This window comes from Anarhichas minor, unplaced genomic scaffold, assembly GCF_050575085.1.
Source record: "Anarhichas minor isolate MPS153535 unplaced genomic scaffold, ASM5057508v1 ptg000007l, whole genome shotgun sequence".
Taxonomy (NCBI): domain Eukaryota; kingdom Metazoa; phylum Chordata; class Actinopteri; order Perciformes; family Anarhichadidae; genus Anarhichas; species Anarhichas minor.
The window spans coordinates 15,532,582-15,560,569 of NW_027466453.1; the positions used below are offsets into that span (position 1 = coordinate 15,532,582).

The following is a 27,988-nucleotide window of genomic DNA, read 5'->3' on the forward strand; positions in this document are numbered from 1 at the left end:
CATGACCTCACCGCATGTTAGGTCCTCGCAGTGGAGAGGCACAGGGGACTGAACCTCAGCCATAAAGGGACTCTGTTCTCTACAAAACATTGACTTATTGTGTTGGTGCGTGGGCGCTGGGATCATTTGTAAACAATACCAGCCTTGATCCAGGGGACTGCTGCGCTTCTTTTTTTATTTTTTTATTTTTTTTTTTGCGGGGCTCCCAGTAGCAGTTATCCTCCTCCCTCCATGCCTTCTTTTAAATCGAACGCATGTCTTCCAGATCCATATGAGCTTGCTCATTTCATGCTCTCGCCCTGTGCCCAGAGAGCTCGCCCATGAGGCGGCAGTGTTCTGTCTGAAGCTTGGTGCTGCTGCTTGTAATCACAGCATTCCCGGCTAGCAGTCACAAAACAGACATTTGTCATCATGTGTGATCTGATAATATGCCTGTTCATACACAAACACGTGCACGTGTGAGAAAATTGTCATTCCAGCACTAGAGGGGGGTGCGGCAGGCTTTCGTGGGGTTTCTCTTGCTCGCTCTTGCCTGCCACTGCTATTCAAGAGGCTTTACATTGTGGGCGGCAGTGCTAATTGCAGATAGAGTGGTCCTGGTTAAATATTTAGTGACAGTTTTGAAAGGTTGAAAGATGTGAGGGGAGGTTGGAAGAGTCCCCCTTTTTGTTTTGTTTTACCTCATGCCTTGTGAGTGCATAATGAAAGTCTTCAGGCTTTAGCGTTCAGCTGTTAATCAAGCCCACACACACACACACACTAAAATACTGCGAGCCCCCCCCCCCCCCCCCAATCTCTCGAACACTCCCATCCCTTCCCCCAACCAGCGTTCTTTCAGTGCTTTTCCAGAGAGGGAGAATATTCTCTGTCAGGATAGGAATAGAGCATGTTATAAATAAAGCCAGAGGGAGGCAATAGATAGAAGAGGAGAGACCCAGCCGAAGCAGTGTTGGTGGGAGGGACAGAGCATGAGGGGTGAGGAAGGAAGGGAGGGAGGGAGGGAGGGGGGGGGGTTGTCTCATGCCGCGCAAGAGCTGTGCAACTTCTTGGCAGCATTTCAAAAATGAGCCTCAGAGGCTTGGCGATCCGAGCAGACATATTGAAACAAGGATGGTCGCTACGTCGCACAAAACCTAGCTCTTTACAGGATGGTTGGGAGGCATCTCTCCACAGGTATTTCATTATCTTCATTCCTCGTCAGCCTCCCTGTTTTCTTTTCTGTCTTCTGCTCTTCTTGCATCCGTTGTGTTTTGGTTTTGCTGGCTTGTATTTACACTCTGAGTGGATGAGCACTTTCGAATGTTAAAGCTGCAGCGACAGTGCATTGCAGGCATGCAGTGTTCAGTTTTTTTGCTTTGTTTTTATCATTGTGAGTGAGACATGCATGCTTTTGAAGCAGCAATGGTGCAGATACAGGCGGTAGCTCAGAGCTTTTTTGGCTGTGGTTCAGGACTGAGAAAATGGCGGTCCTGCACTTCTCAGTAGAGAGACGCCACGGAACGACAGCGCCGTGTGTGTCAGAAACACAGTGCCCTCTTTTTCCCCCCTTCTCTCTCATTGCCTCCTCTCTCCTTTAGTTGCAAGCATTGAAGTAAGCTTGAAAACAGGAGGGGGGCACACAGATGCTGTCACTTCCCTCACGTACAGTAGTACACTCAGAGTCTTTGCAGACAAACTTAGCATGCATGTGAAGGCAAATGTAAACAACAAGCCGCTGCAGCACAAGGGACAGCAGAAATGAGGCAATCGGGAGGCAGCAGGTTGATCAGTGCAGCAATTATGATCTGCAACTGGGCTTAGTTTGTATGTATGCACCATGGAGCTCCAGGGAGCTCGCTCAACTCACTCCATGGTGATCTCAGAGAAATTAACCAAAGCATTATTTTGGTTTGTCAGAGCAGTTGTGCAGGCAGATGGAGGCTGACGTGTTTGTGAGGAGACGGGCTGCCGGGGCTGGTGCAGACTATTTGTGCTTCATGTCAAGTAGAGGTCATAACTGCAATAGGGGGGTCAGGAGTTAAGGATCACTCGGCTGCATGACTCCTGTCATTGATTACATCCACTAACGTGGTTCCCAAATATAAGAGTTGTTCTTGGGGTGACCTGTTAGGAAGATACAGTGCCCAGCTTTTAAGGCTTCTCTTTTCATATGTGACAAACGCATGCATTGTCTAATGACTTTGATTAAAGATTATGTTGTGGTAGAATCTCCATTTGATTCATATTTAACCCTATTTACTTAACATAGCCCCTACATTTGGTAACTTGTATTGTTTTCATTAGTGGTGCATGTACCCACAGTTAAATCTAAAGGTCCTCTTTTTGTTGTTGAGAAGTATTTTTAAAATCACTAAGAAGCAATTTTACAACAAGCTCTTTTCAGTAATATTTGGTTTTAAAAAGTACAACACTGTAATGTAATTGTACTAGTACAGTATAGTATTTTCTCATCTTATCTTAGTATTATCAGGGAGTGCATACATGTTGTGTTTATTTGCTAACTAAAGCTACCTCTGCTACCATATTAGTCATTCTGTGTGTTTCCATTTTCAGTGCGGGTGGTATTTATTTTCATTAATGAAGCATCTTGTGAAGTCTGTGTGTCCATAAGTAGAGACACTTTATATGTTGCCATGGTATTTCAACCTTACTGAGCATATGTGGGTGTGATGACGTCCATAACGTATACCTCTTTTCTCTCATCCCATTGCTCATGCTCATGTCCTATCCTTTTTCTTTCCTCCGCTACAGAACTGCCCCCACAGAGTGGCCAGGGAGCACAGTATGATAATCCCCTCTGGGGACACCTGCCAGCCAACAGGAGTGCTGCATCTTCCACCAATCTTAGTGGCTGGGATCAACTAGTCATTGAGCGGAAGGACACAGAGGCTTGGCCTTCTATTACCCTCAGCCAGAGCCAGGCCCCTCCAGGAGGATGCCCTTTGGACACTGACCCTGGTCGCTTGGCCAGCAGCAGCAGCAGCAGCAGTAGTACTAGTAGTAGTTGTAGTACAGTGAGTATGGCCACGGGGGCCAATAGCCAGACAGGCCACTTCTCTGCCAACCACCTTAGCAGCAAGGTCAACAGTGGGCCCAGCCCTGCCAATCATACTGGAACCAGCATGCTCTCTAGCCAGGTTGCAGCCAATCGCAGCTGGGGCTCCGGGCCTGTACCCTCCCATTGCCCCCCTCAGTCCTCAGTGGGGAGTGAAGGGAAGAATGATAGCCCAGCGGGGGGAGGAGGCAGCAGGGGCTGGGGGTCTTCTTCATCATCCTCCACCACCAACTTTAACTTGAACCTAAACCCAAATGCCAACCCGTCTGCCTGGCCCATGTTGGGACATGATGGGGGTGGCGCAGGGGGAGGCAGCTCAGGAGGAGCCAACACCATTTCACCTCCTCAACCTACACCCAACCTCTGTAATCCACCTGGCCCCCCACCAGCCCAGACCAGCAGCTGTACCGGAGTCAACACTAACAGCAACTCCACGGGGATTGGCAGCGCCTGGGGTAGCATGATAGCATCTGACACTTCAGAGCCACACCCCTCCCCGTCCACGAATGTGTCTTTCAGTTCAGAACCTCAGAACCTTAAAACTGATGGACCAAATCACACTAATAAGCAGGAACCCCCCAGCCCCATCCGCAACTTGCCTGGCTGGGGTAGTGCACCTGTAGGCTTGGGTTCCATGGGCCAGACACCCACAGGGGGCCAACAGCTCAATGGAGAAGATAATAGCTCAGTATGGGGTAACAGTGGCGACTCAAAGGCACCTTCATCTAAGGAGGCACCTGGATGGGACTCTGGCTGGGGCCGTGGAGGAGGTGGAACAGGAAACTCTGGAGGCTGGGGTGACCAGTCTGGTGGAAACTGGGGGAAGCAGCACACTGAGGAGGCCCAGGGAGGCTGGGCTGCCCCTAGCTCTCCTCCCCAGGATCCACAGGCTAGTCCTTGGAGCAGACCAGTGAGCACAGCTGCTGCAAGTGAAGGGAGCAGTGACGGCATGGAAGGACATTCCCAGCAAAGAGACGCCTCACCCAGAGATAATCCAGCTCCTCCGGTGCCTGCCCAGGATTTGGACCCCAGGGTGTTGTGTAACACTGGTTGGGGACAGACTCCTGTTCGCCAGCACACAACCTGGGACATGGACCATTCTAAACGCAAGAATGATGCAGCCGCTGATTCATGGGGCTCTGGCCCAACCACTCCAAGCGACGCTCAGGGGCCCTCCAACACTAACATGGGCCCCTCTCAGAGGGTTGACCCTGGGAGCAAAAATGATGTGCCTGGTTCTCAGGGAGCTTCAGGTTGGGGTGGAAGCATAGCTGCTAACAACCAACCGAGCTCTGGTTGGGGAGAGCCACCCAACAACATTAAGCCCCCTGGTGGCCCGGGTGGCTGGGGCAATCCACCGACAGGAGCCCCCACGTCCGGTATACCCAAGAATGGGGGTCAATCCTGGGCAGAGGAGAAGTCAACTGGGTGGGATGATTCTCGCAACAAGCCAACTTCCCAGGGCTGGGGAGAGCAACCCAAAGCATCCCACAACTGGGGCAATAGTGGAGGAAGCAATAATCCAGGGGACTGGAGAGAACCAGAGGAGAGCAAAAAGAGTCCCCCCAACCCAGGTTGGGAGGGAGAAGCAGGGGGCTGGAAGGAAAATCCACGAGGTTGGGGAGTGTCTTCTTCAGGACCTGGGATACCTGCAGCTGGAGGAAATGGGGGCTGGGGAGAGCCAGTTAGCCAGCGTCCCAGTGGCCCTCCCCAAAACTGGGGGGCCAAGCCACAGGATGGTCCCAGTGGCCCTCCCCAAAACTGGGGGGCCAAGCCTCAGGATGGTCCCAGTGGCCCTCCCCAAAACTGGGGGGCCAAGCCTCAGGATGGTCCCAGTGGCCCTCTCCAAAACTGGGGGGCCAAGCCTCAGGATAGTCCCAGTGGCCCTCCCCAAAACTGGGGGGCCAAGCCTCAAGATGGACCCAGTGGAAGTAGTGGGGGAGGGAGCATGGGCTCTTGGGCTGGATCAGGCTCAGTGAAGCAGGGTGGGATTCGGGAAAGCAGGAAGAAGGAGTCCTCAGCTGAGCCCACAGGCTGGGAAGAGCCCTCCCCACCTTCAATCCGACGCAAGATGGAGATAGATGACGGGACCTCAGCTTGGGGCGACCCTGTTACCTACAGCAAGTCGGTCAACCTATGGGACAGGAACAAACCAGGAAAGTCCCAGGCTAAAGTTACCACTGGAGGCAATAACCCCCCAGGCCCCAACAACAATAACAACAACCATTCCCACTCTCATAATCACCCCTATCAAGGGCCACCTGCACCTTTACAGAACCACACGCAAAACTCCCAAAACCCAGGGCCTACCAGTGGACCCATGGATCCTGTTGTCCAACACCAGTCTGGGCCATCTCACAACAGGAGTCCCTTAATAGCTCAAGGTAAGACATCATAGTACTATTTTGCTATGTGGCACTATTACTATGTGTAATAGTGTCACATAGCCCACACCTATAATATTAAGCTAGGTTTGTCAGATTAATTCACTCATAGAAAGCAGATAAATTAGATTGTCATCTTTCAAATTTTATAAGTGACTTGATTTCCGATAATTTAGCATTTCTCTTTTCCTTTTCACTGTTCAAAGTAAAGGTGTCAAACATGAAAGCTGGTTGTGTAGTTAGCACGTAGCACTGTTAAGCTCCAATCTCTTGATCCACTTAAAGGTAAAATCTTGACCTAGTTTGCCCTCTTTGGATTTACATCTAATCAACTATCCAAATGAGTTAAGCAGGGCCAGCCCTGTCCCTCCATGAGGCTCCTCACGTTTCACAACAGCAGACACGTCTGTGCGGGTAACACTGGAAACCTCTCATGGGTACCCAGAGGAAGCACAAGAATGCTGTTTACAAAGTGCCTTGTGAAAATAGAGATTCACCACAAACAGTTTGAGAAGGATCGGAAGTGTGTGATTATATTGGAACCACACCATCTGTCAGGATTGAGTGAGGAGGTGGAGCTAGCCCCTATAGGAGCTGAGAAGGAGCTGACGCCCCCTGCTGTCCCTCACTTGACCCCGCATGACGACTCCACATTGGATTCATTTGCTTTCCAATAAAACCCAATAGCTGCACCTTTTGAAGGAATAAGGGCAGTTAAGCCTATAGAAGGTTAAAGACAAAGAAGGATATCAATACTATTTATAACTAATGGCATACTTTGGGGAGATTTGTTATGCCTTGTTTAGAGTAGTATAACACTTCGTCCAGTCATACTAGAAGGTTGGATGTTAATTATAATTTTGGAGCAGCCTTTCGGGCTTGACCTCTCCCTGGAGAGAGAGAGAGAGAGGGCTAAGCTGAGCCTGGCACTGCCACAGGCCCAGAGACAGTGCTGTGTCTCTCATGCCAAGAGGAGACAGGCTGCGCCAAATCTTAAATGGTTATCTTCTCCCTCTGTTAACCGTCCTGCTAAGCCAAGCCCAGGTTTCTGACTTCCTGCACGAGCTGCACCTCACACTCTAAAACGGAAGGATAAACAGTTTGATAGTGGTAAGGCTCAGTTGGATTTAACTTTGCCAACTGAAGCAAGCGCAGAGTACTTGACCCAACACTTCATACTTTGCCTTTTGATTTATTTATTTTTGACAAATGCCATTGCCAGTAAATTCAACAAACAAGTAACAAAGCACCATAAGGTTGGATCGTTAAATGGCGTGTGAAAACGCAGATACATTTTTGACAACTTTATTTCTCAGTCCTTCTGAAATGTCTAGAAAATGCAGACAATGACCATTTAAAAAAAAAAAAAAACGAATTTGTTTAATTTGTAATACAATTATTTTAGGTCTGCATAAAATCTCTTTCTGCCTTCTTTTGAGAAAATCTAAATACAAAGTCAAACAAGTCAAAATGCCTGCGGTTATATTAACTTATGATTGTATCCGAAGCACTTTTTTTGATGTTATTGGTATTTGTGCTGGGAAGTAATTTTATTGACAGGCCCTTGTCCCCTTGTGTGTCCTCCAGGTTGGGGAGAAATATCCAGCTCCCACACAAAATCAGAGAGCTCTTGGGGGGAGGCTGCACCCGCTCCGGTCAGCAGCGACAATGGGACGTCTGCCTGGAACAAAACTAGCGGGAACTGTGGGGGCTGGGGAGACAGCAACCCGGACAGCTATGGCAGGGGCAACCCGACGATGACATCTGCGTCTTGCAAACCTGGTAAATAGCTTAACCCTGTACGGTTTTACAAATGAGTCTTTACCAAATCGGTGTACCTTTTTTAAGGAATAACAACACCGCACGCTCCACTGCTGAGTAAAAGTTCAATAGCTCTCCTCTGATGAGTCAATCAAGGACATCAATATGGTACAGGGGAAGGAAGAGCACTGCCCCCTAGTGGCCAGTTCAGATTACTTTTATGTAGTAATGTGCAATGTAATTGTTAGTAATACTTAAGCATGGAACCAGTCCTTAGTTATTAACATCATAACGTTATCACATTGGGCATGAGTCAAAGTGTATGTCCTCAATGCTGCTTGGTTTACATCCTCTCTTGCCGTGTGTTTTCCAGCTCCCAAACCTATGCAAGACGGATGGGGAGGTGGAGGTGAAGAGCTGAACCTGTCGAGTGGTCAGTGGGAGGCTGAGGAGGGAGACATGTGGAACAGCGTTGCCTCCCAGGAGAGCAATTCCTCCTGTAACTCTTGGGGCCATGCATCTAAAAAGGGCCCACAGAAAGTATGAAGCAGGATACAGAATAGTCCTTGAGACAAAAAAATATATATTTCATTTTCATATATATATTATTGACACAGTGTGGTAATGCTGATTTTCTGTCATCAGCTCTCCCAGGGAAAGGTCCCGGGGAAGCAAGAAGATGCCTGGATCATGAATCGTCTCATCAAACAGCTGACAGACATGGGCTTCCCTGTAAGTTGAAGTGAAAATGAACTGCTACACTGCTCTCGTGTATTTCTGTTGCATGTTGAATTAATGCTAGTATGTCCACTCTGAGAATGGTGGTGGTGATTAAACCTGCAGCTATTAGCTGATTGATTTGTTTCTATATTTCTAATGCTTTTGGGTTTATTTTCCAGAGAGATCCAGCAGAGGAGGCTCTGAAGAGCAACAACATGAGCCTGGACCAGGCCATGAGTGCCCTGCTGGAGAAGAAGACAGAGCTGGACAAGCGGGGGATGGGGATCGCCGGCCACGACTACAACAACGGTCTCATCAACAAGCCCATGAGCTGCCCTCGGCCTCCGCTTCATTCCAAAGACCCCTCGGCCGACCCCCGTTCGCCCTTCATGGATAAGGTAATTCATACATTTACATAAAAACATACTGTGCATTGAAATAGTTTAGAATTGTAATGCTGGTGGGAAATATTTAACTGTAAAATGAGTTGATAAAGACGTTTCCACGTTAAATGTGAGATGGAAAGTTGTAAGACTTTTTCACTCCATACAAAAACATTACATTGATATTTAACAAAACTAGCATACTACTCCCAGACAAATGAGAGACCTTAGATTAACCCTATTTTCTTAAATAATTACCATTTAGTTGTCTTGTAAGAAGGGACATATTCTTGGTTCACAGGATCAGAACAAATCAACAAGGTCTAAACCTCTTCCTCCCCCCCCCCCCCCCCCCCCTCGACCTCTGCATGTTGGAAAAGACAAAGTTGTTTTGGGTGAAAGGAAACTGATAAGGTGTTTGACTGAAGTTGACGTCGTCTGTCCAACAGATGCAGAGTGGAATGTTTGGCGGTGGTGGAGCAGCACAAGCCCGGGCCATGCAGCAGCAGCAGCAGCAGCAGCAGCAGCAGCAGCAGCAGCCGCCGACGCAGCCGCCTCCTCAGCTGCCAGTGCCGCCTCTCAGTTCCTCTCAGCCTAGTCTACGTGCTCAAGTGCCTCAGTTTCTGTCCCCTCAGGTAAAGACACACACACACACACACACACATATATATATATACACAGCCTTATTGCTCACTTATTATATACATTTATATTAGGCATTTTAATGTATGCATTGATAAATATTTTATATTCAGATTACAGTCTTAAAAAAAATCTCCAATATGAGTTTCTCATTTATTATTTATCAGTTTAGACCTCTTCAAACCTGAACTAAGACCTTAATACTACTAATTCACATGGGACTTCATTTTCACATTGGCAGTGTATGCACCAATCACAAACTGTTTTGCATTTTAATTGAGATAAGCAATTTTGTTTTTAATGTGTTGATACTTTCAGGTTCAAGCACAGCTCTTACAGTTTGCAGCAAAAAACATTGGTCTGAATCCTGCACTTTTAACCTCACCAATAAACCCTCAACATATGACCCTTCTGAATCAACTTTACCAGCTGCAACTGGTGAGTTGCATTTAGCCCCGTCTCCAGTTTTAGTAGATGCATCAGAAAAAAATGTCTGCATTAGAGCGCAAATATCTACAAAGACCAAATGCATTATGAGCATCTTTTATTGGACTGTACATTCGTACATCTTTTCTGTAGATGTAGATTGAGCCCTCTTATTTTATGCTAATTGTATTATTTTTTGTTACTATTGAGTTAGACCTGGGCATAGACGCAGTGATATCTTTTGGCATTGAACCCATGCTTCTTCCTGATACACAGGCATACCAGCGTTTACAAATTCAGCAGCAGATGTTGCAGGCGCAGCGCAACGTTTCTGGCCCCATTCGACAACAAGAGCAACAAGTGAGTTTTCCTCTGCACCTCCTACTCTCTTATTCCTCACTCCTAGCTCGGGACAATTTACATTTCTGCTGTTATACGTAACACCTGCACATTATAGATCCTAACTATGTCTCCATTGCGATGTCGTCCCAGGTTGCACGTACAATCAATAACATGCAGCAGCAGATCCAACAGCACCAGCGTCAGCTGGCCCAGGCCCTGCTGATGAAGCAGCAGCAACAGCAGCCGCCTCCCTCCCACTCGGGCCTGCATCCTGGCGGGGGCAAATCCTCCCTGGATTTATTTCCAGGTCACCCCCAGGCTCCAGGCCTCCCTGACCTGCAGACCAAAGAGCCGCAGTCATCTTCCAACTCCTACAGCTCCTACTCTCTCTGTGAGTGGCGTTTCTCTTTGAATGGCAAGTAGATAATGCTGCGTTAAACCGTCGTGGGCTTGTGTAGTAACAGCTCTCTGTCTCCTCAGCGGGACTGAATCCAAACATGAATGTAAACTGCATGGAGGTGGGAGGTCTGTCTATGAAGGAACCCCCCCAGCCTCAATCGCGCCTGTCGCAGTGGACGCATCCCAACTCCATCGAAAGCCTCTCTGGAAGCTCCTCTCCTCTGGAGCCCAACCTGGGCAAGCATGGTGAGTAAAGAAATGGCATCCTGGGTAATTCAAAATGAGAAGTCCCCACCTGATCAAAACATTTTGAACATGTCTGTTGCTGTTGACTACCGTACATATTTGTTCCCAAAATAAGTTCCCATGGGAGGCACCGGAAGGGGAGGGACTTTGCCTCTCTATGTCTCCATCTCTAAAATCCCAAACCTTTCCCACTCTTCCCCATTATTAACCTCAACACCTGGATGTTTTTTGTTTTCATTTCACTTCTCTCAGGTGCCAACCTGGGCCCCCCTGGTAAGCCCCCTCAGCTGGAGGACTCTTACAGCCCCTACAACTTGATGTCCAGCTCAGAGTCTCCTACCAGCCCCCTGGTCCCCCAAGACAGCTGGGGGCAGGGCAAGAGCACCAGTGATAAGATGGCCAATGGGACCAATATCAACTGGCCACCAGGTCAGAACACTTGAAGAACTCTTTATTGATGGTTTGTCGTTGGAAGCCAGATGTTGATCACTGTATCACTTAATCTATACACAAATATAGTAACCATCCAGGTAAACCTCACCAACCCAAAACTGATGCCCGGTTACCACCTGGTTGTTAGCAGCTAATACAGATATTAGATAATCAATAAGTAACGTTTAATATTATGCTGTGGTTTAAAAGAAAAAAACATATGTAAACATCTTAATTTTGGTTTTCAGAGTTCTGCCCCGGTGTGCCCTGGAAGGGCCTCCAGAATATTGACCCTGAGACCGACCCTAACGTGACCCCCGGCAGTGTCCCCAGCGGGCCCACCATCAACACCAACATCCAAGATGTCAACCGCTACCTGCTGCGGGACAGGAGCGGAGGTGAGAGCCCGGTTTAAGAGTTGCAAGCTAGTCTTAGTAAGATACTAAGTAGGATGTTTTTGTGTAGTGGTCCTGAATTATTGTTTTCATAGAGCAAGCCCCCATGTATTTAAAGTTGACTTAGAATGGTCTGACAGTATCATGCAGCTGCCGCCCCCAGAGAGCCTGCTTCCTATTCTTTTGTTCTTCATTTTCCTACTTTTAACTTTTTTTATAATCATTGTCTTTTCTTCATTATACGCTTACTCTCATCATTTGTCGTGCATTTTTCCTTTACTCCATTTTCTCTTTCTGCTACTTTTTCCTCATTTGTTTGTGTTTGTCTATTTTGTTTGTGTTGATTGCATCGGCTTAGGCTCCTCTCCCACTCCATCTCAGAACGAGGCTCTGCCTCCGTCCAGTGATTGGCCAGTCAGTGCCTACACTAGCTCGTTCAGTCTGTCGTCCCCGGAGTCGGACGATGCAGGTACATGGTTTATCCATAACCTTCTCCCCCCCACAGTGCAGTGGCTGAATCACTGCACATCAACGTTATCCTCTCCCTCCTTCTACCGTAACAACCAGAGCCTGCACCACATCTCACCTGTCTACACGTTCTTCTGATTGAATATGATCCTCTTTTGAGCTCCGTCTCAACTTTGCCTCTCATGCAGTGCATATCTCCCCTGTGGTGTTATTGTATCTAGTGTTTATCCTTCCTCCTTGTGTGTGGCATGGGAAGTGCTCTCCTTTGCATAAATATGAAAGAACTTTTAAGTACTATGCAGGACTCCCTCCTGTGGAAACTGTCACTTGGCTGTGCAGGTCAACCTTTTCACTCACTCTTTTCCATCCAGGTAAACTGTCGGAGATGAAATCTACTTGGTCTCTGGGCCCCACATCTCACAGCCAGGCCTCTTTGTCCCACGAGCTGTGGAAGGTCCCACAGGGCCCCCGGAGCAGCAACACGGCCCCTTCCCGACCTCCACCTGGCCTCACCAACACCAAGCCTTCGACCTGGGGTGGCAACTCCCTGGGTCTGGCCCAAGGCTGGAGCAGCTCTTACACAACAGGTAGTCTGATAGTGAATATATATATATATATCATCAGTCAAAGCTCACAAAGGAAGTCAAGCAGATGAATCCATTTGTCAATAGAAAGCATGTGTTCTGAATTGAGAGTGCCTCTATTACTCACAATAATTACTTGATTACACAAGACATTTAAACATGTTTATTGTTTTTATTGGTAGTGAATGAATAGATTAAACATTCTTGCATATATGACATACAAGCTAATGTTTTTATCCTTTATGTGAAAATAGTAAACATAAAAAAAACTGAAAATACATAGGTCAGAATATGGAGCCATAAGGTGTTAGTGTGCATGGTTGTGAAGATTGCAGTAGGAGTGTACTCGTAGCCCAAGCTGCACTTTGATGTGGCGTACAACCACAGGCCAATTCTGAAGGTAGAGAGTATAGGTAGGATTGACAACAACTCAAGAAGATCTTGTTGTGGTTGAACAACTGTCAACTGACACTGGGTGGAAATCGACTCCACCCATGCAGTTTTGTTGACTGATTTTAGTTTCAGACAAGCTTGTTGATAATAAGCATCTTGGTCTCTCTCTCTCTCTCTCTCACACACAGCAGGTACCACGTGGAGTACAGACAGCTCCACCAGGACCAGTAGCTGGCTGTTTCTGAGGAACCTCACTCCACAGGTACCAGTTTACAATACAGCTGCTTCCTCTTGGCCTTAAAGCATTTAGACCTCACAGAGAATGGACTGTATCCTTCCACTCATGGCCTTGCTCTTTCTGTTTGTGACCCAGATTGACGGTTCGACTCTGCGTACACTGTGCATGCAACACGGCCCCCTCATCACATTCCACCTCAACCTGACGCAGGGCAACGCTGTGGTGCGCTACAGCTCCAAGGATGAAGCTGCCAAGGCTCAGAAGTCCCTGCACATGTACATGTCTTAATGAAATGCTTCGAAGTATTTGGCTCAGTTGATTTTTAAGAAGTTTGAATTATTACTCACCTGTGTTTTTCCTCTCACCTCCGTCCAGGTGCGTGCTCGGGAACACCACCATCCTGGCAGAGTTTGCTGGGGAAGATGAAGTGACCCGCTTCTTTGCACAGGGCCAGTCGCTTGGCGGAACAACCAGCTGGCAGGCCTCTCCGGGCGCCAATCAGACAAGGATGGGCGGGACCGGGTCCGGAGCCTCCCATCCCATCGGCCACTCGCCCCACTGGAACAACAACAACGGCAGCGGTAGCGGTGGGCTGGGATCCGGCGGAGCGAAGACGGGGGGAGAGTTGCTGTGGGGTGGTGTGCAGCAGTATTCCAGCCTGTGGGGACCCCCGAGCGGAGAGGAGGGGCGGGTCATGGGGAGTCCCACCCCAATCAATACCCTGCTGCCTGGGGACCTGCTGAGTGGAGAGTCCATGTAGGACGGAAGAGCCCAGTTGTAACAAACACCCAACAGGAGTAAAAATCTTGCAAATCATTGTGGAGATAATCAGTGTGGCTGTAACGGTGAAAAGGAGAGACAAGAGGAGGGCGAGGCTACATCCTCGCTGCTCACCCTCGCCAACCTCCTCTACTCCTTTTTGTTTTTAATGACATTTCTGTTGCAGTTCTTTTGTGAATCTCGGTGAGAGATTTTTGGTCACAGTGTTCAGCTTTTACATTTGGAGACACAGGAAGGAGTCTTTCATTCAACAAAGAAAGAGAACTTTTTACAGAAATGAACTTGTGGGAACTCGCCGCTGTGTACTTTAGTTCAAACTGACACGAGATGCCGAGCTGCCGTCTTTAAACTTGCATAATCCCTCTTTGCCTTTTCAGGCAATCATACTGCACCTCAGAGATCCACGAAAAGGCATCATTCCCAAAGTAAAACCCTTCAATCAGAGTGGTTGTCGAACTTTCAGCTGGTCCAGACTCATTTGTTTCTCTCAGCACTAATATTAGCCTTAACCTCTTTCCTGCCCTGCTATCCTCACTCACTCTGTACTTGGTGAAGAAGCATACGGACACTTGCACACCCTTATTTCTGAGCCAGTGAAACCTGAGTGGAGAGTACACGCTGCTGCGGCCCAACGTAAGCAACCGCAGCTCACAACTTCAGTGCATTTTTGCAAGCAGATTGAGTTCCCCAACACAATGCTCAAAAGGGAATGATGCAACTCCGTTCGCCGTCTTCAAGCCATTGTTTTTTGTATTTTTTTTTTTTTTCTTCTTAAATCATTGCAAGCTAAGAAATGATATTATTCAAATGTGTCTGTCAATCTTACACGGTGGGGGGAGGGGGGGGATTTTGGGTCGTCACATGTACAGTTATGGAACGTGATGGACGACAAAATGAACCACTGCTCTTACTAAGGAGCTGTAAAGACAAACACTTCAATGCACCTCAACTCATCTGCGGGCAACTCGCAGTTTGGTCTCAGTTTCGGACGCTCTCACTGATGTTGTGGAAAACCTCAAGTTGTAAATGTTCCCCACTGGTGTGTTTTTTTCCCCCCCACCATTTCAAGTGACGTGCAATATAAGCCACAGACTCTACCGTCCCAAGCTCCCTACCATGACCTCTCTCGGAAAGAGAGGAAACTGTAAGGAATGATTGAACTGCAAAAACGCTATCTGCCCTTCACCCCCCCCCCCCCCCTAAAACTGCCACTACTACCCTTTGTGTGTGCGCTTGGGGAGAAGGCATCAAACCAAAATGAGAGGAGCCGGTTTTCCTTTTTACCCCAGAAGACCAGATGCCCCTTTTTGTTTTCTTTTTGCCCAAATTCGCATTGGTAGAAAAGTTTGAAGCAAAGATTTGTGAATAGGTGGTCTATCATAGCACTTAGCAAGAGCGTCGCAGCTCGTTATACCCTTAATGCCAACAGATAGAGGAAAGGAGAAGCAACACTGGCAAATAAAAACTGAAAAAAAAAAAAAAAGACAAAAAAGCAATCTGCTTAGTGGCTTCTCTATATGCTTATTTTTTAACTTGACATGGATGTGAAGATGTTTTTTTTGTTTTTTTCAATCCTTCCCTCAAGTCGGTGGGACCAGGAAGGATGTCAAACATGGTAGCAAAGTGAAGGGAAATACAAAGAAAGAACTAACTCAACTGATGCTGGGTGCAGCAGGGAAAGACCCCAAAGCACCCACCCTCTTTATCAAAGTAAATATCACTGTTACATTGCATACTTTGAAATCTTTAGCCTTGGTGTCTGGAAACACTCGACATGTTCATGTTCTACTGGATCCAGCAGGGAGGATCGCCATCTTCTTCGTCCTTTTTTTTTTTTTTTTTCTTCTTCTTCTTCTTTGTCTTCTTTCTATTGGAGGCCCTGCCAACCTGTGTGATAGTGTGGCCACTGAGTGCCTGCCTGCTGCAGAGTGCAGTGCTCTGCAGCAGCCCTCACCCCGCCCTCCCCCTCGCTCGCTGCCTCCCTGCAGATCCCTACAGACTGGCTTCCCTCCTCTTCCTCCCCTGGCCTCCAGGCCAAGAGCAGCTCTTTCAGAACTGGCCCACCTGTAATAAATTTACTACTACTGCTGCGCCAGAGTCTGTCCTCAGCAACCTCCAACTCCACTCTCTCTCTTTGTCTCTCTCCTGCAAGGATCACTTTAGCCAGAGATGGAGGCGTTTTGATGTGTTGTTTTTTCTTGGTTTTCACTTATGGAATTGCCAGTGTGCATTTTGATTTGATTGTTGTCATGAAGTTTGCTGATATTGTTGCTGTTATCAATTGATGATATAGATAATGATTGTTTTCATGGCTTTTTTAAAATAATGGTCTTTATGCAGTGTTCAGCTTCTCTCCTGCCCCTCCCACTGCCTCCGAGGCACAAGCAGTGTGTATTGAAGAGGTACGCCTCAGCTGTGCAGCAAGGCCATACGAAACACTGATCTCAGTCGAAAAAAAGGGTTAGTGGGGGAGTTAGAGCCCGACAGGGGGTTTATTAAAGAGTCTATTCAAATCAGGTGGGCACGGTTGTGTAGTCAAAGGGTCTCCAGGATAGTGAGCCAACTTCTTCTGTCCATCCTGGGGCACCTCCACTCTTATGTTGTCTCATAACACGCACACACATCCTTTAGTGTTGATGGGCCTCACTCACACTGGTGCTTTATGTTTAACTATGGGAGCACTCAGTTACACTTAGAACCACCTCAACTGATGACAGCCTTCCATTTCTATGCAAAGACGAGGAGGTGTTCGTTCACAGCCATCTAGAAAATCACAGCCATCCTCCCCCCCCCCCCCCCCCCCCCCCCCCCCCGACACATCTGCCAACCTTTACTTATCTCTCAACTTTTACTACCAGGCAGCTTCCCTTGAACCCCCCCCCCTCCTGCCCCTTGATTAAAAGATAAGGGACACTGAAAGAGTCTCTTCCCGGGTTTAGTCTCCCACTGTGTGGACAGAGCTACTAGATGACACTAATGGAGGCACTAGTGGTTGGCAAACAGTCACTTCTTCAGTCTTGTGCCAACTGATCTGCAAATATCTACTTCCACCATATCCTAATTTATCTTAAGCGGGATGAGACTTAAGTTTCCTTTTATTGCTGCAGCGGCGTACACCACAAGCTCCAGCTGTAGGAGTAGAAGGGCAGGACAGATGAATGGTGCTGGTCTTTCACCAACAGTGGACTGGAAGTTTAGTGGCGAACCAGGCTGCGGGAGGAGGAGGAGGAGGAGGGGGGGGGGGGAGGTGGTCCCTGTATGTGTCTGTGCACTGTTTATGGGTCACATCGGGTACATCTCTTTAAAAACCAAAAACATCTTTTTCTTTATCATCAAGGTTTTTTCGCAAAAACTAGAAAATACAAAAAAAAAAAGAAAAAAAAAAAGAATAAGTCTGTTTCAGCTGTGCACTCCGAGGCTGAGGTGCCTGTGCTCTGTTCCCCTGCAAGCTGCCGCCTTCTCACCCCGTCTGGCCTCGTTCTCCGGGGCCACATGTGGGGAAGCTGTATCCAGGTGGTTCATTTTGGACCTCCAACCTGAAGGTCGTGCCAGCATATGTAAGGCAGGTCGTTTCTGCTCATCTGGCTTTGGGGGCAGGGACCCGACGTATCAGCAGAAATAGGGACAAACCTCAAGTTAGGTACCAAGTCTTAAAACTTTCGGGATTTGCCCTCTTCCAGAGTCGCTTAAGACTCGTTCAACAAAACAATCACTATTGCCTGTGTTGTCTGTTTGTTCGTTCCTAGAAAAAAATCCTGCATTAACTCCACACTGGACTTGAATCAAGCAACTGGCATCGGAAGTCGAATTAGAGTGGGAGGATGGGTTACTGGGACGGAGGTCAAGTCTCAGATGTGCCCTGGATTTTTTTTTTTTTTGGCGCAGCACCAGCACTGAGAGCCCCGCCCCCTCCCACATCCCGCGCCTGCACTCTTATCTACCTGTCTAGTGTTGGAAATCAGATGCTCTCCCTTTTTGAAAGTCACACAGACTCAAAGGCAACTGGAGCTCGAGCAAATGTATGCTTCTCAATCATGGATCAGACGAGGGTCTGGGGGCAGGGGCCCCAAAAAGAGTTGAATTAGCAAATCACTCTTTTAAAAAAACAAAAGCAAAGGCCTGGGTTGAATATGCACATGCTAGTTCATATATACAACATACATGTATACAACCTAGATTACATAATGGGTGTATGTGTGTATATGGCTAGATCTCTTTGTTTTCCACTTAGCCTAAGCCCCACAACCCCGCCCTGGCTTCGGCCCTCACCCTGTGTATCCTCCTCAACATTATATTTCCCAGAAGACGAGATCGTAAACATATCAGAGTAATACAAAATAATGAAAACAAATACTTGAATCAAAAGAAGCGCCAATAATGTAATGTGAACACTTTTTTGTAGTGGTTTTTTGTCTCATTCATGAACTTCAGAGATTTTTTGATAGCATCGGTTCAGAGTGAATTAAATTTGAAAAACGAGTGTTGTTGAAAACAAAGATCGATATAAAGGCAAATTTACATCTGTTGTATTTGAGTGTTTGCACAAGGCTGCTTGTACTGTATGTTGTGTGAATGAATGTTTAGCGTGTGAGGTGACGACATGTGTGAGAGCTCGTGATTACAGCGGAGGGAATTCCGCCTTGTGGTTCTTTTTCAATTCAGTATACTTTTGTTGTTGATTTGTTTTCTTTTGTTTTTCTTTTTGCTCGTCAAAACTATATTCTGATGTTAATTGTTACTAGCCTCTAGCGTTGCACTGAGTGTCGGCCTCACCCCTCATCCAGCTAAACGAACAACATGATACAAGTACTGAGGGGAGACGGGGACAGTTCACGTGTAAATGTTTACTCAAGGACTAAAATAAGTGTGTTTTTAAAATGTAATGTTTATCTACCTTAGTGGCTTTCATTGTGGAATAATCCAAGAAAGTATGGATCATAATTGAGTATTGCACCATTTTTCGGACTATAAACCTGAGGGGAAAAAACAAGAAAACTATAAAAATAAAAAAATCACATATGTATAAAAAACATTTTAAAAAATCAGCAAAAAAAAAAAGTATTTTGCAGACCTGTGGCCATAGATTTGGGTAGAAGGACTTCAGCTCTCCCAAATCTGAGCAACGGGGAGATTGAAGGACAAGACATCAGACTGAGCCTTGGCTTCTAGGGCTCACTTCAGAGGTGCCTACCTTTTTGGTTTGTTAGCTTTCGTTCTGTTTTCACTCATGTTCAATTCACTCATATTGTCATTTGTTTTCCTGCAAGGCCACCGACAGTTTACAAACACTTTGTTTATTTCTGGAGTTCAAAAAAAAAATCAGCAACACAAAGGAATTAAACCATGGGAATGTTGGAAAAATAAAAATAAAAAGGACAAATGCTTCCATTAAAAAAAAAGAAAAGAAAAAAAAAAAGTGCAACACAACACTTCAAAGAATGAATATTTCTTGTGCTACTTTCAGAACTCTGGGATTGAACAGTGTTGTCTTGTTCTGTTTAACCTTCTTTGTTCTGTGTTAATGTTGATTTCATTGACTATCTGAAGCCTGTATGTTTTATGTTGATTATATATATTTTTCCTTTATATAAAAAGAACAGAAAAGAAAAGAAAAAAAAGACATAATTGCTCACTATCTTGCACACACACGAAAAAAGTGGATCTTGTCTCAGGAAGGCCAGGGTTCCAGAGTACCAACTCCACGCCATTTTAATGTACATTTTTATGATGAGTCAAAAAAAAAAAATGGAAGATTTAAAAGAAACAATTCTAAGCACTGAAAGTTATGGATTTCAGAAGAAGAGAATCCGTAGCAGTTACATAATAACCAAATAATGGACTTTAAATGAAAATGGAGTGCTTTATATAAAATCTATATATTAAAATTGCTTTACATTTAAAAATGAAAAAGGTCAATGATTTTGATTGTTAAAAAAAGAAAAAGAAAGACAGTGAATAACATGCAAAATGCTGTATGTTTGAATCTTTATTGTGTTTTCTTAATGAGGTCCCGTCCTGACTGAATCAGGAACATTGTGCATTACTCTTTCTTTCCTCTATCTCTCTCTCATTCTCTCACAGCGGGTATTATTAATAGAGAAATCAGACTTTTGTGGAACATTTTTCACATTTTGGAGGATGTTTGTAAAACATGAGCTGGTTGTAAAGGATCATGAAACTATGCACAAGTGTTTTTTGGGGGAGGGGGGGGGGGGGGGGGGGAGATGGGGATTTTATGGCCTACTTCTAAGTGGCTGATCTATTGCCGGGGTTTTTGGGATCCAATGTGTTTTTACTTTATTTTTTCAGGGGGTGGAGGGGGAGGTGATTCATGTATAGCCCTCTGCCTCCAGCTTCCTTCCCCCGATTCAGATTGACCTAGCGCTACATCGCCATGCTGTGTATTCCTAAAACCAATGAGCGTCTCACTCTTTAGCACTGTGGGATTCTAGCCTGTCACCCTCAAGGGTTTTTTTTTCTCAGTTAAGTTTTTTTTTTAGGGTGGGGTGGGTGATGTGGGATTAGGGCTGCTTTTTTCTCTGCTTTTTTTTTTTTTGCCTTTTTTTGGGGGGGGGGGGGTATTAAGGAAAAATGTCTGTACTGAGATTTAATGAAAAGTCAGTGGCTTGTAATGTTTTATTTTTTCTCTCTGTATATCTCCTTTTCCTCATAGAATGTGATTGTTAAATGACATGCACCGAAACAAATGTTTTCATGAACTATGGAGCTTCTTTCAAATATTAATAAAATAGCATTTTTTTCTTGGCTGTTAAAAATGTGCCATTTGGAGTTTGTTCGTTCCACCAAACCAACATCTTTATTTTTTTTTATGTCCTGGCGGAGAGTCACCTCTTGCTCCCAGAGCTGGTGTCATTTCCTGTCAATGTTTGCTGCACCGGAAGTCACATCAGGGTCTGAGGGCGAGCTGTCTGGGACAGGCGTAGTAGTTGTCCTGTGGTTGGCGGATGTTTGGGTTGGCGTACACGGGGAAGTTGACTTCCTCCAGGTGTGAGGGGGCCTCGGGGTTATTTCGGGGGATTCCTGTACTCTGCTGCTTCGTGGTCATTTCCTCATAGATAGGAACCGGAGGTTGTGGTCTGTGATGATGCCTCGCCTTCACCTACAGTACAACACAGAACAAGATTTAACTGATCAGAATTTGGTGGTCAAATACTGTATATGTATATATTTAATCAATATAATACATTTTCAACCCTCTTGTAACTGTCTGTGTTCCAGGTCAACCTTTCTTTTGGTTTAGAAACGTATAGTTTGTATCCTCCAATTATGTGTGTTGGATGTAACAATTCATTCTAAACATGTTTTGGGACCAGGTCCGGTCCACAGCTGACGATTTGAAACCCATGTTCTGAGTAACAGTAGATGTATAGTAATATATACAGCACACAGAATGTCAAAGTTCAGGCTTATTTAGGCCCAGTCAGGACAATAACACACAATACAGGGATTATACAGTCTAATACAACACAATATTGATGAAGTTAACAGTGATTAAGTGAAGTTTGTAATGTTTTTTTTTTTTTAAGACTACAGCTTTGACATTGATGGTCATTTTTGAGGCTTTAGCTTGTACAGTTGCACAGTTGCTTGACAGATATATTGTATGTCAGTACTGATGTGAGTCCACATTTGATGACTGTTTTCAGTCATTTCATATTGAATTGGAGATTTCTTTTCCCTTTGCCACTAGACATAATGTCAGTTTGTGAGTCATGCACCAACAGTCCCAGCAGTAATTATCATTTACATAAATTGCCTTGAAAACTAGCTCCCTCAAACAGATGTCTGGCAGGCCTCTATTAAAGCTGACGCATTAATTGGTATTGAACTCAATATGACTCACTTCATTTTGATTTACAGCAGTTGAAAAGCCTGAAAAGCTAGTGCATCAGTCAGATACTATACTGCAAGATTATGGAACACGAGGAGGCGTACTGTTTGTCAAACACAGGTGCATTGTTGCTTCACGAAACAAAAAACATCAGAAATGAACAATTCAGTTAAAAGTGTGAACACTTACACATTTCTCTACGACCAGCCAGCTGAGTGTGAGCAGAAGAAGCCCCGCTATTGTAAAGATGGTCAGGAGCAGAGGAGGGTAACTGGGAGAGCACTGGCATGACCTCCCTGCACCACAAACACACCAAGACACATTTCAGTCTGCACAGAGGTACTTGACTTTTTAACTGCAGCAGAGTGTATCGTGAGGTGTCTGAACCACATACCTGTCCCTTCAACCAACAAGAAAACCTTCGGAGCACTGAGGCTGATCTGATCAGAGCTGTTGTCCACTCTGTAGTTCAGCTCCCACACGTAGAGTCCCGTGTCACTGCGCTGCAAAAGGGTCACGGTCACATTGACCTGCAGGGAGTCCAGACCTCCACGGAGCTGCAGACGGCCCCCGTGGTCCGTGCTGACCCTCAGCCCGCCACCCTCGGCCATGGACAGCAGGGTCGTCTGGCTCTGGGCATTGCGGTGGTACAGGTGGAGGCGTATCAGGGTGCTGTGCTCCTGCTGAGGGGAACAGGAGAGCTCTAGTGACTGGCTCTCTGTCAGCTGCTTAAAGAGCAACTCCGCATAGGCTGGAAGAGAAAACAAAAATAGTTTCTAGTTAAAGTTCTAGCAAAAATACACAGTTAATGACAGTCTTTAGTCATGCTAGCAGCATAGCTATTTTGGTCAGTCCACCAAAGCACCACAACTGTGGTCGGATATTCCTCCCAGTAAAGAGAAACAAATCACTGTATTAGACGGGAGAGAAAAAAGTTAATGTCAGGATAAAGCAGTTACAGTTTTCGTAAGTAAAAAGTGGACATTTTTCTTACCTTCAAAGAGCTGAATGAAAATGAGAATGCATGCCAAGCTCATCTTCATGGCCTTTTCAGTTATAACAACACGATAAGATATACCAAAGCTAAGTCATGTTGTACTCCCCCTACTTCCTTCTCGTCTATTGTGAGACTTCGTGAACACCCTCATTGTTCTTCACCTCAAAGCAGGAAGAGGACTTCAGTGTAAGAACTGCCGTTGAAATACTGCCGTTGGTCTTGTGAGACAGTGAGGTTGTCTCAGCGAAATTTTAATATTTTTCAGACTCTGGATGTGAAGCATCAGACTTTAAAGCCATCAGCAACTGGATGTACACTCTTGATGTATAAAGGGGTGCTTCCAAAATGTAGTAAAAAGTCATGGTATAGTATGCTATAAAAACGGAATACAAATTTCATTGTATGCCATTCAAATGTGGCAAAAATATCATAGTATAATATGTCACAAAATGTCATATGAAGTTGATATTATGACTTCTTTATGACATACTATACTGTGACTTTTTATGACATATATACTATGAATTTCTTATATCTTTTTAAACGGTATATACCATAGAATGGCTTTTAATGAGCTACTAGAAAATGACCTTTTAATGACATACTATAGTCAGTTTTTTATGTATTTCTTGTTGCATATTATGCTATAACTTTTTAATGAATTCAAATGAAATATGATACTAAGACCTCTTTGATAACCTTTTCATGACATTTTAAAATTAAATTTGTAAGACTTTTTTTTAATCACATGCAACACTCTTCATACTTCTTTATGCCGTTTTTTTTTCATACTATTACTTTTTTATTGTTACATCTGAATAGGATATCCTGTAACAATTAATCAATATGCTATGAGGACACGCTGAATGTTTCATGACTAGAGTTTGCCTTATACATAGGTGGTGTAGTGGTTAGTGTCGCTCCCTCACTGCCAAATAAACTGGGTTCAAAACTTACCTGTGGGTCTTTATTTCGAAATAATATACTTTGACTTTTTTTTCATGACTTTTTTCGACATTCTCTTCTATGACTTTTTCATTACTTTTATCGACAAAGTATAAGATGACTTTTTATGACTTTTTTGATAAAGTAGACCGACTTTTTGTTTGACTTTTTTCGACATGCTATATTATTACTTTTTTATTACTATTGTTACAACTGAACAGGATATCCTTTAACAAATAATCAGTATGCTATGAGGACACACCCTGAATGTTTCATGATACACAGGTGGTCTAGTGGTTAGCGTCGCTACCCCACAGTCAAATTCAGTCTGGGTTCGATACTTACCAGTGGGTATCTTTTTTCGACATGCTATACGATAACGTTTTTCAACATGCTATAGTATGATTTTTTTCATTACTTTTATCGACATACTATACTATGACTTTTTTTTTTTTACTTTTTTCAACACACAATACGATGACTTTATTATGACTTTTTTCGACATACTCTTCTCTGACTTTTTTCGACATGCTATAATATAACTTTTTCATTACTTTTATTGACATAGTATACTATAACTTTTACATGACTTTTTTTGATAAGCTACTGTACTGTGCCATTTCTTCTACATACTTGTATGTAGTGGCAAACTATGACTGTGGAGGCATTTTCAATTTTTGTTTCTTGATGTTTGAATTGCATTTCTGTATTGAATGTTTTTGCAGTTTTGATGCACTGTAACACATAATTGAATTTCCAAAGAAACACACAATAAAGCAAATATGTGTGAAGATTTTATTTTATCCTCCTCAACTTCATCAGACTTTGGTCTTGAGTCTCAGAGGGTGTGAAACCAATTACTGGCTGATTAGTGGATGATTAGGCTCAGGTGTGCAGTGCTGTTCTGAAGAGGCTGATTGTCTGAATATGAAGTTAAAAACGCTTCACTGCTCAGACTGATGTGTTGTCTAGTGGGTCAGACAGGAGGACAGTTTGCATTCTGAACCAGTTTGCTGTTTTTTTTGTGCCATGAAGACCTTGTGTTTTTGGGTTAGCCTCCTGGTTGGACTCTGTTTCAGGTCATCTTTTGCTTTTCCTTTCAAAGATTCAACACGACATGGTTTATTTCAAAGACCTCAGACCACAGGGAGCTCCCAACATACTCCGCAACAAAAGGCTCCAGCCGAGGAACCAGAGCAGGTAAATACTGTCCGAGTGACCTGCCATCCAGACTCGTTGGAGATTATTATCAAAGCTGACCTGTTTGGAGTTGGAGCTCCTGTTAATAGCGACGAATTACACCTTGGAGTGGAGCACGATGATTACTGTAGAGCTACAACGTCTTCAGGAGATGAGTACAGAATCCTTGTTGGACTCGTAGACTGCGGCACCAAACATTGGGTAATGATGGATTTATTATAATTTATTTATTATACGCTATACTAGTTTTAAACGCGTGTACTCCCCACAGATGACTGAAGACGCTCTGGTCTACACAAACCTTCTCCTATACTCTCCTGTGGCCTCTCCATACGGGGTGGTTCGAATGGATGAGGCTGTGATTCCACTTGAGTGTCATTATAAAAGGTCTGTCTTTTAAAGCTCATATTTTTAAAGCTCTCCAGACACTGTCTCACTTTTTTGGAAATGTTTTTTTCTGTTTCTTAGGAAGTACAGTTTGTCCAGTATTTCACTCATGCCCACCTGGATCCCCTTCATGTCTAACCAAGCTGTAGAGGCAACTTTGGCGTTTGATTTGAGAATCATGACGAGTAGGTTTCCTTCATTTCTCATGTTGTGTTTTGACTTATTTGCGATCAGTATTTAGATATTTTTTTCATTTCCGTGCAGATGACTGGCGTTATCGAAGAAGCTCTAATGTGTTTTACATCGGTGAGCCCATCAACATCGAAGCCTCAGTCAGAGTTGGTCATCACATGGGGCTCCGAGTGTTTGTGAGCAGCTGTGTGGCTACACTTACCCCCGATATACACTCTGTTCCCAGATACAACTTTGTTGAAAATGGGTAAGCACTTGGAAGGCTCCAACTTGATGGTAAATCAAAGGGGAACCTGACCTAGAAAACATGAGTTTGCTAAATTACCTCAAGTGATGTCTGGTCTGAAGACTACAAATGAGAAATCTGGGTGTGTGTGGAGTTGGAAAGAAATGAGTTTACCAGATGACTTTAGACTGGACTGGAGTCAAGTTTGTTTTTGACTTGTTTTCTAGACTTCTAAAAATGGCATTGAGTCAGATTCTGGTCTTAACTCAACCACACAACTGCATTGAAGGGAAGATTGGCCACTACTAGCACAACTCTAAAATCCTCCCCCTTCATAGGTGCTTGGTTGACTCTGAGCTTCCAGGTTCTAGGGCCCACTTCTTATCCAGGACACAGGATGACAAGCTCCAGTTGAACATTGATGCCTTTAGGTTCCATAATGAGGACCAAGGACAGGTAAGACTCTACTTTACTTGGCTCAATACATTATTACACATGTAGATTGTTTTCCCACACTTACGTTTCCCTCTGAAAGCTCTACATCACATGTCACCTGAATGCTGTACCAGAAAATGATGCAGAGGCACCAAACAAGGCATGCACTTTTGTAAATGGAAGGCAAGTGAGATCCAGCCCGAAATGTCTTCCATTGTACAAACTGAGTAAATGAGGAAGTGTGTGATTATCTAAATTGCCTTTCAGATGGAAGTCAGCTGATGATAACAACTATTTATGTGGGTATTGTCAAAGTCACGATAAGCCCAGCAGCCCTGGCAAGTTTGGTCCTCGTGGGTTTGTAAATCAAGATGAACCTGAACCGTTCTCGAGGAGCAGACCGAGGACCAATACAGGTTGGCTTCTTACAGAAACTTGTATAATGGATATCTTGCAATATTGGCTGCAGATGTTGTCGTGATGCATTTCAGTAGCCTAAATGTTTTGTGACGTCAGGCTTCAAACATGGTTTTGGACTTGTAATTGTTCTGCTTAGTGTTGGAACAGGAGGCAAGAGTGGGTCCGATGATGGTCTTGCCAGCCAAGCAGAAAAGTGAGCCAATACCTGAGGAGGAGCTTCCTGCTGTTCTGAATAAAATTGACAGCTCTTCACTGGATGGCAGCCAGTGGAGAAGTGGAATAAACAACAAAAATGGTAAACTCCAAATCGACGATTTACCTTTGCTAACTGAGTGTTTTTTTAAATCTTTTGGCCCTTGTGTTGAGGATGTTGTCCAAGCATTTTATGTTCTGCAAAGATGTTGGAGTTGGTGACGCCAACTCGGACTGCGAGGAACCTGGGTGTAACCCTGGACGACCGACTGTCATTTTCAGCAAACATTGCATCGGTTACACGCTCCTGCAGATTCCTGCTCTCCAACATCAGGAGGATTCGCACCTTCCTCACTGACTAGACGGCGCAGGTGCTAATCCAGGCTCTTGCAGCTTGCCTGGTGTTCAATCGCCCCAAGTTCTCCCACACAACTTCCCATCTCCACTGGCAACCTGTAAGAGCTCTCATCCAGTTTAAGACTCTGGCGCTAGCCTACAGGGCAGTGAAAGGAACCTTCCTATCTCCAGGCCATGGTCAAGCCCTACACCCCCGCCCGACCACTTCGCTCTGCTGCCTCGGGGCGATTGGTTGCCCCGTCGTTCAGAGGTCCCTGCGGCCGATCGACCCGGTCACGGCTGTTTTCTGTCCTGGCCCCACAGCGGTGGAATGAACTCCCCACTGACGTCAGGACAGCAGAGTCACTGCCCATCTTTTGGCGCAGGCTGAAAACTCACCTTCAAGAAGTACTACCCTGAGCCTTCCACTTAGCACTTATTGTATTCATATTAGTTTGTTGCACTTATTGTATTTGTTTTCTGCACTGTAATTTTGCTCTTAGATGCTTGGTTAAAAAAGGAGATGCACTTACAACTTCTGGTGACTAGTAGTTCTCTTGAATACAATTATTGTAAGTCGCTTTGGATAAAAGCGTCTGCTGAATGACTAATGTAAAGAAAGATCTTAATGAAAATTATATTTCTATCCTAGATCAGAAGAAGGGACTGCTTCTTGGTTCGCAATCCACACCAGACGAGGCGATGATTCAGACTTTTGATTCTGAGAAGAATGAAGATGTCAAAAGTGAAACTGATCTTGAAGGTAAAATATGGAAAGATTTAACGCGTTTCTATAAATGGCACTGTGGCATGGCAATTAAAACTCTCTCTAATTACAGATGAAAATGCTGTAGAAGACTCTGCTCTTCTAGAAAAGACCTCTCCTGACGTCAGCTTGAAATCAGAGGGAGCAGCGCTGGACAAAAACGTCACAGCAGCCCTCGGCGATGTCAGCCCAACTGTTCAGTTTACTGTGGATGTGACCAAAATGTCAAATGCAACTGTAACAGGAAATGCCCTTTCAGATACAAATGACCCTGAAATATAATAAACTATATAATCTATATTTTTTTAATTGCATACTTTTTTTAATTGTTCTGTAAATGCATACAGTTTTCCTGCAATGCTCAAAGGAAATAAACATTGTTGAAAGGACCA

The 27,988-nt window shown here is 44.9% G+C and overlaps 3 protein-coding genes across 5 annotated transcripts in view; 2 read left to right on the plus strand and 1 right to left on the minus strand.

The window, feature by feature from the left end:
- Nucleotides 1–20,424, plus strand: part of tnrc6c1 (trinucleotide repeat containing adaptor 6C1) — a 40,796-nt gene extending 20,372 nt beyond the window's left edge. For 2 of the 3 annotated variants that reach the window (XM_076086119.1, XM_076086118.1), the window contains 16 exons: nucleotides 2,752–5,439; nucleotides 7,027–7,221; nucleotides 7,574–7,740; nucleotides 7,846–7,932; nucleotides 8,100–8,318; nucleotides 8,753–8,938; nucleotides 9,264–9,383; nucleotides 9,648–9,731; nucleotides 9,864–10,104; nucleotides 10,194–10,358; nucleotides 10,611–10,787; nucleotides 11,039–11,188; nucleotides 12,025–12,240; nucleotides 12,819–12,892; nucleotides 13,004–13,143; nucleotides 13,244–20,424. In XM_076086119.1, the coding sequence (XP_075942234.1) occupies nucleotides 2,752–5,439; nucleotides 7,027–7,221; nucleotides 7,574–7,740; nucleotides 7,846–7,932; nucleotides 8,100–8,318; nucleotides 8,753–8,938; nucleotides 9,264–9,383; nucleotides 9,648–9,731; nucleotides 9,864–10,104; nucleotides 10,194–10,358; nucleotides 10,611–10,787; nucleotides 11,039–11,188; nucleotides 12,025–12,240; nucleotides 12,819–12,892; nucleotides 13,004–13,143; nucleotides 13,244–13,628 (5,294 nt within the window). In that variant the 3' untranslated portion in view covers nucleotides 13,629–20,424. Of the gene's footprint in view, nucleotides 1–1,036; nucleotides 1,174–2,751; nucleotides 5,440–7,026; nucleotides 7,222–7,573; nucleotides 7,741–7,845; nucleotides 7,933–8,099; nucleotides 8,319–8,752; nucleotides 8,939–9,263; nucleotides 9,384–9,647; nucleotides 9,732–9,863; nucleotides 10,105–10,193; nucleotides 10,359–10,610; nucleotides 10,788–11,038; nucleotides 11,189–12,024; nucleotides 12,241–12,818; nucleotides 12,893–13,003; nucleotides 13,144–13,243 lie in introns of those variants that run through there. The other variant, XM_076086120.1, reaches the window with a different exon arrangement.
- On the minus strand, nucleotides 16,897–22,670 carry LOC142944916 (uncharacterized). Its single transcript, XM_076086122.1, has 4 exons — nucleotides 22,495–22,670; nucleotides 21,895–22,251; nucleotides 21,690–21,796; nucleotides 16,897–20,768 (listed from the first exon to the last, which is right to left on the minus strand). The coding sequence occupies exons 1-4, from the start codon at nucleotides 22,541–22,543 to the stop codon at nucleotides 20,556–20,558; spliced, it is 726 nt and encodes a 241-aa protein (XP_075942237.1). The 5' UTR covers nucleotides 22,544–22,670; the 3' UTR covers nucleotides 16,897–20,555.
- A 577-nt stretch (nucleotides 22,671–23,247) lies between these two features.
- Nucleotides 23,248–27,985, plus strand: LOC142944915 (zona pellucida sperm-binding protein 3-like). The gene is made up of 10 exons (XM_076086121.1): nucleotides 23,248–24,843; nucleotides 24,914–25,029; nucleotides 25,111–25,214; nucleotides 25,294–25,468; nucleotides 25,786–25,903; nucleotides 25,983–26,065; nucleotides 26,150–26,298; nucleotides 26,439–26,597; nucleotides 27,483–27,593; nucleotides 27,670–27,985. The coding sequence occupies exons 1-10, from the start codon at nucleotides 24,472–24,474 to the stop codon at nucleotides 27,876–27,878; spliced, it is 1,596 nt and encodes a 531-aa protein (XP_075942236.1). The 5' UTR covers nucleotides 23,248–24,471; the 3' UTR covers nucleotides 27,879–27,985.
- The last annotated feature ends 3 nt before the right edge of the window (nucleotides 27,986–27,988 follow it).

Excerpts from the sequence above, each read along its gene's own strand:
- LOC142944916 (XM_076086122.1), bottom strand. The coding sequence starts at position 22,543 with ATGAAGATGAGCTTGGCATGCATTCTCATTTTCATTCAGCTCTTTGAA. Across the intron at positions 22,252-22,494 it reads TTTCATTCAGCTCTTTGAAG|CCTATGCGGAGTTGCTCTTT; the intron begins GTAAGAAAAATG and ends TTTCTCTTCCAG. Across the intron at positions 21,797-21,894 it reads CTTGTTGGTTGAAGGGACAG|GGAGGTCATGCCAGTGCTCT; the intron begins GTATGTGGTTCA and ends TTTGTGGTGCAG.
- LOC142944915 (XM_076086121.1), top strand. The coding sequence starts at position 24,472 with ATGAAGACCTTGTGTTTTTGGGTTAGCCTCCTGGTTGGACTCTGTTTC. Across the intron at positions 25,215-25,293 it reads TGATTTGAGAATCATGACGA|ATGACTGGCGTTATCGAAGA; the intron begins GTAGGTTTCCTT and ends ATTTCCGTGCAG. Across the intron at positions 26,066-26,149 it reads TGCACTTTTGTAAATGGAAG|ATGGAAGTCAGCTGATGATA; the intron begins GCAAGTGAGATC and ends ATTGCCTTTCAG.